Consider the following 10,107-nt stretch of genomic DNA (forward strand, 5'->3'; position numbering starts at 1 on the left):
TGTTTTGTGAGATGGAGGAGGACTTTGTGGATTGGTGTTGGGCATATGGGTTAAGGTTGGACTTGTGGGCTTGGGCAACATTGGAGTAGGGATGTTTTCTTGATGTGCACTTTACCTTTATATAAAACTCTCTCTTATACATATGAGTTTCTGTGAATTTGCTTCTCTAAAGAACCCAGACTTACACAACATGTGACACCAGAGAACTGCCCTGGAGGGTTTCCTAAGCCCTGGATGCTCCCTGCGGGTTCGGTGTTGGCTGCCAACTACAAGATTGGCGGTTCAAACATACCAGTCCCTTCAAGGGAGAAAGACGCTGCCAAATCTTGAGTTGTTAGAGTTGGAATTAACTTGGGATGGTGGGCTGGGTCTGGTCAGTATTTAAGGGAACAGGTCACCAGGGCTTTCTCCTGTGGGACTGCCGGGCAGATCGGAAGTGCTGACCTGCCCTCTAGCTGAGCACTTAACCGTCTGCACCACCAGGGCTAGAGGCTGCTATAACAGGTGCTTATCAAAGAGGGAATGCTGAGCTGGTCACTAACAATTGTCAGGTGAGGTTTTCACATGCAAGTCCCACCTGACCACAAACAAGGGGAAAAACTGGTGGCAGAGAGGGAAAGGCAAGGTTTTCATGGGTGGGCCATGGCCAGTGGGGGCCAGGGCATGCAAGGACAGCGGGCTCGGGCACGGAGACGGAGCGGTGGCATTTTTCTGGTCATCTAGTGACAGGGGATGTGTCAGCAGACGTTAACATTGGATTGTGGTTCATCCTTTAAGGCAGTGGCTCAAGCTTCCTCACGCCTCAGCCCTTTACTACAGCTCCTCATTGGTGGTGACCCCCAACCATAACATTATTTTGGTGCTAATTCATCAGTCATTTTGCTCCTGTTATGAATCGGGAGACCCCTGTGAAAGGGGTCGTGACCCACCGGTTGAGAACCACTGCTTTAAGGTCACAATAGGAAACAAGTTGAGACTTGGGGCAGCTAGCTGAGGGCTTACACACTGGGCTGAAGGAGGCAGAAAGGAACCGTCTGGCCCCGAGGCGAGGAGGCGGGGAAGGCCCCGCAGTCCCCTCAGTTGGACGCACCCTGGCGCCCAAAGGCAACCACTCTCGCGAGTGTCTCTCGGAGTGTCTCTCGGAGTGTCACGACCCAAAGGAGAAAGTGAGAAACTACACCGAGGGAGGTTCTGACCTGAAGGGTCATCACAGTAAGACAGTCAGACCCCAAGACACAGAGAACCAACCAACCCAAAGGAGGCTTCTCCGGGAAGCCCACTTCTGTGGGACCCCATTTTCTCATCTTTAAGGAGAAAAGAAAAACCTGGGGAGCCATGCCCGCCCCTCCCTACACGGGAGTCATGTGGGACAGCACATCCCTCACATGCAAGCGCCGCACGATCTCAAGTGACTGGTAGGACGCAGACAGCTCTCACAACGAGAGGAGAGGGAGACCACAGCACCAGGCTGGGCGTGACAATAAACTAACGCAGCGCTGCCACCAAGTAGATGCTGACTCTTAGCAACCCCACAGAGGGCACCCCCGGCGGTCCATCTTTCTGGGAGCAGACGGCCTCCTCCACCTCCCTCCAGCCACTGACCTGGAGGTTAGCAGCCCAGTGCCCATTATCGATGGGCAGGTGTAAATGAAACTAAGCAGAAGAGTACTTTGGCTACTGGTTTAGGGGCCTTTATCTGGACATGGAAGAGCTCCCAGAACCCCTTGTGTCCAGGTGACTGACACTGATCTTTCTGCTCACTGGAGACCCTGCAGCTACCAACACGGAAACCACCGGCTTCCCATCTGTGAAGAGGGGCCTGTGAGGACCCCCTGGCTGGTGAGGAGTGTGCAGCAGGCTCTGGCACAGACCAAGGAGCTGCCGGGCCTCGGCGAGCTGGCGGAACTGCCAAGAGAGAGAAAGCCGTGGTGGTGTGGACAGGAAACCCTCTTGGTGGCAGGGAAATGTCTCCAACCCACGACCAGTGGCTTTGAAGCGGTCTTACATCAGAAACCCCATGCCCACTCCAGCGACCGGCGCTGTGTGCAGGAGAGAGGAGGGGCCGAGAGCAGCGGGGAGGCTGAGGGAAGAGCAAGGGGAGCCGAGGAGGGGGCAGGTTCTTGTCCCTGAGCTCCAGGAAGCTGTGACTGTGAGGCTTCTCTCCACAGACAGGCACGTCAATGAGGACAGGGTGTGTGTGTGTGCGCGCGCGCCGCCTCACCTCCTGTCCCTGGCGTTCCCACGGTCTGCCCTCAGGGTCCATGGCACCGTCAGCGTCGGCAAGCGCTCCTGGCTCCCAGGTGACCCAGGCAGGTCAGCCGCCTAGAAAACAGAGGTGGACACTAAGGAGTGGGATGCCCCTTCAAGAAGGAAACACGGGAGCTCTTCTGGACTTGGGCTGCGAGGCGCTTGAGCCTCCCCTTCCCGGCCCCCTGCCCATGCCCACCAGGGCTCACACAGTCGTGACCCACGGGGTTTCCAGAACTCGTTTGACAGGCTTTTCTTCCTAGTCTGTCTCGGTCTAGACGCTCCACTGAAAGCTGGCCAGCAGCATAGCTCCGTGGTGCCAGCCTCCACGGGCAGCCGGGCAGTGGCTGTGCTTGCTGTTCACAAGCAGGATTCAAACCGGGGGTCCAGCTCAGAAGGCCAGTTCCACCTCTGAACTACCACTGGGCCCTTATCGAAGGCGCTTTGGTAAAATGTGTAGAAAGTAAGTTAAACACTCGACAATTCATTAAAGCTATCAGAGGACAAGCAGACCAACTAAACAGCCCACGGTAAGCAACTGGCCAGATCCGTGGTGACTGGGTTAAACACACCTTTCTTTTGGGCCTCCTTGGGGCAGGCAGAGCTGCTTTAACGGAGGAGGGACGGAGAGAGGGAGGGAGGGAGGGGGCGGGGCTGGTGGACAGCTGGGCTGTCCCTGCCATGGTTAGGATTTGTCTAGCAGCTCGTCCCTTAGGAGAGGTGTGTTAGGGGGCAGGGGGAAGTCCTCTTTCCGGCCATCAACATGGTTATCAGTTTTTGTTGCCACATCTTCTGGGTCCATCGAGATTAGGAGGCAACATGGAGAAGTAGTGGGCTTTGGGGGAAGCTAATACAATAGACTTTAAGGAACTGCCGGTAGAGAAAGCTGGAGACAGAGGTAATAGGAAGTAGAAGATGGAGAATGGGCCTGGAGAGAAAAACACACCTCGAAACGGGACTCCTTTGCCCCTCGGACGTCAGTGAAGGAGCAGTCTTGTGGTGACTTGGACTCTTCTCTGCCAAAGAACAGAGGTGATACATTCATTCCTTGGCTTGGCTCCCCCGCCTGACTCAACTGTGACAGCGTCTCCCGAGGAAGCCTCTCCTCGCCCGATGGTGCTGCGACCGGAGAGGCACCGAGCACCACCGAGGCGCCAGAGGAGGCTGAGAGGCGTGGAGACAACGAGGTGCAGAAAGAGGGTGCTGAATGTGGGGGCAAGCTCGCCAGATCCCAGGAAGAGAATATGAAAGAGCCCAGGAGGGAGCCAGGGGGAAGCAGAGGAGGGAAAACCAGGAGGAGGAGAAGGTCCCTAGACCTTCTCATGCTTTTTAGTTTTTTATTAAAAGATCACTTTATTGGGGTTCTCATAGCTCTTATAACAATCCATACGTCCGTTTTTTGTACATACGTTGCCATCATCATTTTCTTTCTATTGAGCCCTTGGTGTCAGGACTTCTCATGCTATGTTTCTCCACGTTTTCCAGGAAACGAGACAGGAGGCAGCATTTCAACCACCTCCCCCCAAACCAAACTCAACACAATCCTTTGGCACAAAGCCACTGCATCTCTCCCAGGACACGGGCAGAACCGTGGAATTGCCTTCCTCAGCATGGGTGCACGGATGGACCTGGACATACTTGCTCAACCGTACCAGTGTCTATCAGTGTGCAAGGACCCATGAAGACAACGTCTGTGCACCTTCGTGGGCCGGATCTCTGGCTCCCGACAGCCTCGTCATGAAGGGCTCTGCATGAGCAGCTCTCTGCCGCCTACTCTGAGACGTGACCTCCACGACCAGGACGTCTCTGTGACGTGCAGGGTTCCCTCTGTGGGTACTATTTGCTACGTGTCCCAGAATTAGCTCTGATCCAGAGAAGGAGCCTTTAAATCAGCGGTTCTCAACCTGTGGGTCGCGACCCCTTTGGGGGGTGTCGAATGACCCTTTCACAGGGGTCACCTAAGAGCATCGGAAAACACATATTTCCGATGGTCTTAGGAAGCGAGACACCACTCCTCTATCCGTCTCCAGGCAGGTCCACCCACATGCACATACGCCCACCTATGAGTACCCGCATGAAGACTGTTACCCATGCTGCACCATGCTTCAAGACAAAATTTCACTGATTTGTCATTAGAAATACATATTTCACAATATATAATTACATGTTGTTTTGTGATTCATCACTGCGCTTTAATGGTGTTCAATTTGTAACAATGAAAATACATCCCGCATATCAGATGTTTACATGACAATTCATAACAGTAGCAAAATGACAGTGATGAAGTGGCAACGAAATTATTTTATGGTTGAGGAACTGTATGAAAGGCATGAGGAAGGTGGAGAACCACTGATTTAAATAAAGATAGTGGCAAAACCAAACACCCTTTGTTATAATGGAACGTGTGTCACCCTCCAACCGAAGGAGACATCGCGCGTGCACCAGCAGAGAAGACACTCAACTAGACTGAACATCCTCTCCCGGCATTAATAGCACAGCTCAAAACAGCAGAAAATAACAAAAGCTTCGCAGGAGCTTGGGGCGCGCGTACACTGCTGCCACCACGGTGGAAAGCCAGCCGTCTGGTGCTCCCTCCGACCAAGGGGAGCAGCCCTAGCCCTGCCCCACAGTAGTGCTACTTGGGACAGGCCCAGAGTAAGGAGGGCCATCTTGAGAGCGGACTTGCGCTCGGCACAACAGCTCAGATGTGGAAACAACCTCAATGCTGGTCGGTGGAAGAACGGAAAAACAAACTGGTGCATAGACACAGTGGAACATCAGCGATGAAGAATAATGAGACTGTGAAACATCTCAGGACATGGATGTATTTAGAGGACATTAGACTGAGTGAAGACAAACACAAAAGGACAAATATTGCATAAGACCACTTTTTAAAAAAAAAAATTAGACCTGCACCCTGGGACTGAGGACTGCAGTATTCTGATGTGAGAGGAAGCAGAGTGGCTATCCTTGGCTGTGGAAGAAGTGGTGGTCATTGGACCTTGGGGAGAACCCCCAGCTTGGGGGGTGTCCAATAGAAAGGGACCCAGAATCACCATATATTTAGTCCCTCGATGACCCACCCCACCCCACCCCCACCCCCCCGCACCAATCCCTACTTAGGGTAAACACAGCCCAGTCGAATGGGAGATCAAACTGCAGGCCAACACCGCGTGGGCTGTGGCTCAAGGTGGGTCTGTCCTCGCATAGAGTCCTCCTCCCGGCTGGCCATGTCTGGAGTGCTGTGTCGCTGGGAAAACTGATGTCATCCGCGCCTTATCCTCCAGGGGGATGACTGACAATGCCGTACTCTTGTTTCTGTGGTCTTTGTTTTCCTGCTTTAGCATCTGTGTTGGCTGGTTTGCTGCTATTGTTGGTGTAGCTGGTCTTACGGGTTTTGATTTTGTCATGAGACGCCCGCCAAAGTAAACCTGGGTTGTACATATTCCACGGACAAGCAGATGGTGTCTGGGCTCCCAATGAACCCTAGCCCCAACCCAAGAACAGTTAGTTCTGATCACGTGGCCCTGCGCCACACTCACCTCCACGGGATGATCGCTGAAGATAAGGGTGCTACAGCAAACCGGGGAAGAAAGCAGGTGGTGCCCGACCAATGTCTGGGCTTGTATTCCAACAGTCAGCCATCTAAACTAATTCTAACAATCATCAACTAAGTCCACATCCAAGAAGCACACCAGCGTGCGTGATCCAAAGATGAAAACAGCAAAATTCAAATACAATGAAGGGAAATGTATCAGAGGTACAACTGTGAACACCTAGTTTGTGGAAGGCTGTGGAGAACACGGGGAGCCCAAACCCATCTGCAGAGCACCCAGTCAGACTAAGTCACAGATCCCCTCTAGCCACAGGCAAAGGTCTGGAACAGCCTTGCTATCAAATACGGATGATTGTAATCCTGATTATACTGGATCGGACTTGATACGTGGTCAGTTGACCTCTAGACTAAGGTGACCAGACGTCCTGCTTCTCGCTTTTTGGCGGGACAGTCCCGATTTTTGGTGTTTTAAAAAAGTCTCGATTTTTGGAAAGAATGCACGACAAGCTAGGGAACGGTCTATTTGGTCCACATAGACCACATTTTTTATCAAGAACACCCCCACCCCACCCCACCCCGCTCAATGGTGTCCTGCTTTAAACCTGGTCACCTAGCTCTAGACCCAACCTGAATTTGTTCTAGTTGCAAGGATCTCTTGCTTCTTCCATGACAAAACTTCCTTCCCTGGAAATACTGACGGAGGTCTTTTCTTTCTTGCTCATTGTTCATATTTTTATCTTTATATTGCTATTGTTTTATCCCTATCACTTCATTTCATTTTTGTTCCTTATTGTTTCAGTCGAGTTTACCAGTTTGTGAAGCACAGGAGTGGAGCCATAGAAATAATAACCAATGTAAGAGTCTGTAGGGGATCTAAGGGTGGGGGTGGGGAGGAGATGGGGTGAGGGGATTTCAAGAGTAAATAATGAAGGTGAGCAAGGGAGGGAGCACTAGAACTGAAGGTGATTACACAACTCATTTTAAAGGTGATTTAATCATGGGGTGCAAAAAAAGAAACTTCTGAAATTGATTGTGGTAACAAGTGTACAGTTCTTGACATGTTTGAATGATGGAATGTGGATTATGTGCCAATAAAACTGAGAAAAAAAAAGAAGTAAATATCTTAGAAATGGCATTAAAAAAAAATTGGGCTCGGCCCCCATACCAGCTACGTGGACAACAGCCCCTCCCCCAGAATAATTTACTTTAGAGGACGGCACTGAAGCTGCAGCTAGGGGAGAGGGGCATGTCTGATCAGAGCACACGGGAGCAAATGAAGGGGGAGGAAGAGAGTGGAGCACATCCTGGCCCACCAGACCTGGAGGACGATATCCCCGCTCCAAACTGCCCATGCACAGAGTGGATCACATGGTTGATCTCACTATGAGACATGCCATCCCTCGGTGTCCCATGGCCCTAGGGGGGACAACACTGGAGACTCAGTATTGGGATTGGCCTGGACTGACCCCAGACAGAGTCAAAACACTAAAGGTTTGCGGCAGAGCAACCGGGGGAGCAGAGCAGGGAGCTCCCGAGGGAGTCCAAAGGACAGACTCTGGGGCCAGAGCGTGGCACCCCATCGGACCTGACTGGAGGACATGCCTAGAGGCCAAAAATCAGACCTTGATCTATTTACAGGTTTTTCTTTCTTTTTAAAATTAATTTATTCTTTTCTGTTCATTGGTGTTCTTTTCTGTTGTTATCGTTGTGTTCTCTTGTCGTTTTGTCTTGCTGCGCCTTGATTTTTGGTGCATATTATCATCTCTGCAAATCTATCGAGATAAGATAGGCTGGATGAACAGTCTGGAGGAGAAAACAACAGGACCGATGGTTCCAGGGGGGACATGGGAGAGGGGGAGGAGGGGGTAAGGAGGTGGTGCTGACCAACCCAGGGACAGGGGAGCAACAAGTGATCCAAAATTAGTGGCAAAGAGGGTGTGAGAGGCATGTACATATATAAAGATATTTATATAGGATAGTGGGGAAATAGATCTACATGCATATATATATAGGTTTAGTATTAAGGCAGCAGATGGACATTGGACCTCCACTCAAGTACTTACTCAAGGCAAGAACACTTTGCTATTAAACTGGCATTCCATGATGCACACCTTCCCAACACGATCGCTGAAGACAAATGGTGCATAAGCAAATGTGGTGAAGACAGCTGATGGTGCCCAGCTATCAAAAGATATAGCATCTGGAGTCTTAAAGGCTTGAAGATAAACAAGCGGCCATCTAGCTCAGAAGCAACAAAGCCCACATGGAAGAAGTACACCAGCCTGTGTGACCATGAGGTGTCGAAGGGATCAGGTATCAGGCATCAAAGAACAAAAAAAATCTTATCACTGTAAATAAGAGTGAGTGCAAAGTGGAGACCCAAAGCCCATCTGTAGGCAACTGGGCACCCCCTTACTGAAGGGTTGCAGGGAGGAGACGAGCCAGTCAGTGTGCAGTGTAGCAACAATGAAACAACTTTCCTCTACTTCTTAAATGCTTCCTCCTCCCACTATCATGATCCCAATTCTACCTACAAATCTGGCTAGACCAGAGGATGTACACTGGTACAGATAGGAACTGGAAACACAGGGAATCCAGGGCAGATGATCCCTTCAGGACCAGTGATGAGAGTGGCGAATACTGGGAGGGTAGAGGGAAGGTGGAGTAGAAAGGGGATTACAATTACAAGGAGCTACATATAACCTCCTCCCTGGGGGACGGACAACAGAAAAGTGGGTGAAGGGAGACGTCAGACAGTGTGAGATATGACAAAATAATAATAATTTATAAATTATCAAGGGTTCATGAGGGAGCGGGGAGCAGGGAGGGAGGGGAAAAATGAGGAGCTGATATCAAGGGCTCAAGTAGAAGGCAAATGTTTTGAGAATGATGATGGCAACAAATGTACAAATGTGCTTGACACAATGGATGGATGTATGGATTGTGCTAAGAATTGTATGAGCCCACAATAAAATTATTAAAAACAAATTGGAGTTTCCACGCCAAGAGAAACAGACTAAGATGGTTACAGGGAGGCAGGGGAGGGAGTAAGGGGAAGGCAGTTGGTTAGAGGGCGGCCAGGTGTTAACTGGGCTGAGGGGAAGATAAGAAACTACAGGTGAGAGTTGGAAACCGAAAAGGAGGGGATTGGCCAGGGCAAGCCACTGGGAGACTTGATAAGTTGTTCCATGCAAAAAACGTTAACTGATACGGAAACCCCCACCCACTCCACAACAAAAAGTTTGAAGAAGAATAAAGGTCACCCCTCTGGGGTGTCCCACTCTGCATCCACGACGTCTCTGTTGGCTGGCGTGGACTAACAACAATTGTCATCAGGCTCCCACGGGAACCTTGCAAAGGTGAGTACCCATTTACAATCAATTTTCTAAATCATTTTATTGGCGGCTCATACTACTCTTATCACAATCCACCCATCCATCCATTGTGTCAAGCACATTTGTACATTTGTTGCCATCATCATTCTCAAAACATTTGCTCTCCACTTAAGCTCCTGGCATCAGCTCCTCATTTTTCCCCTCCCTCCCCGCTCCCCACTCCCTCATGAACCCTTGATAATTTATAAATTATTATTCTGCCATGTCTTACACTGTCCGACAATTTTTTTTAAAGACTGAAGAAGCATTTCTGTACAGCAGTTAAACAGAAGGATCCTATTTTAAACGTGCATGCATGCGTGTGCTGAACCAAGTGAAGCCATTGTTGTACATGACAAGACCCCCATTTCACCTGACTCCTACATGCACATGAAATCAGAGACCACCGAAGACAACCAGCTTGATTCCAGAAGAAAGGGCAAGCGAGGGGGCTACCCACCGTGACAGGGCCACACCCTGTGACCCCCGGGCTCCTGGCACTGCCACCATCTCCGTCATAGGTGCTCGTACTGGCCTCAGGGATCCTGCACAGCTAAGGGCTGCACCCCAAACCTCCCACAGGGGAGTCTGGGAGAGCGCCCCCTACAGGCTGGTGTGGACGAGGGAGGAAAGGTGTCGGGGAACAAATGACCCGGGGGACGTGGCAGAGAAGCCACAGGGAGGGCAAGTCCAGAGTGGGGACACGGAACAAAATGGAGCCCGCCCCTGGCAGCCAACCATTGCCCTAGCATTGCTGCCAGGCAACCTGATGGCCAGACCAGAAGTCTGGTCTCCCACCCTCGTCCAGTGCCCTCCCTCAAGCCCCATGCTCCACAAGAGGTAACTTCCCAAAAATACGAGGTGGGAGAAAACACCACCATGCCCTCTCTCAAGCTCATTCACACGAGCACACTAGGTCCCCTCTTTCCA

At 50.9% G+C, this 10,107-nt stretch overlaps 1 protein-coding gene across 2 annotated transcripts in view; it reads right to left on the reverse strand.

Moving 5' to 3' along the window:
* Window positions 1-10,107, reverse strand: part of BID (BH3 interacting domain death agonist) — a 40,101-nt gene that overhangs the window by 11,775 nt on the left and 18,219 nt on the right. The window contains exons 2-3 of one of the 2 annotated variants that reach the window (XM_045295907.1): window positions 3,194-3,263; window positions 2,222-2,322 (exon numbers count right to left, since the gene is read on the reverse strand). In XM_045295907.1, coding sequence (XP_045151842.1) covers window positions 2,222-2,263 — 42 coding nt within the window. In that variant the 5' untranslated portion in view covers window positions 2,264-2,322; window positions 3,194-3,263. The remainder of the gene's footprint in view (window positions 1-2,221; window positions 2,323-3,193; window positions 3,264-10,107) is intronic. The other variant, XM_045295908.1, reaches the window with a different exon arrangement.

The sequence above is a fragment of the Echinops telfairi genome, unplaced genomic scaffold (assembly GCF_000313985.2).
Source record: "Echinops telfairi isolate 266 unplaced genomic scaffold, ASM31398v2 ScPeMD7_6273;HRSCAF=7185, whole genome shotgun sequence".
Classification (NCBI taxonomy): Eukaryota; Metazoa; Chordata; class Mammalia; order Afrosoricida; family Tenrecidae; genus Echinops; species Echinops telfairi.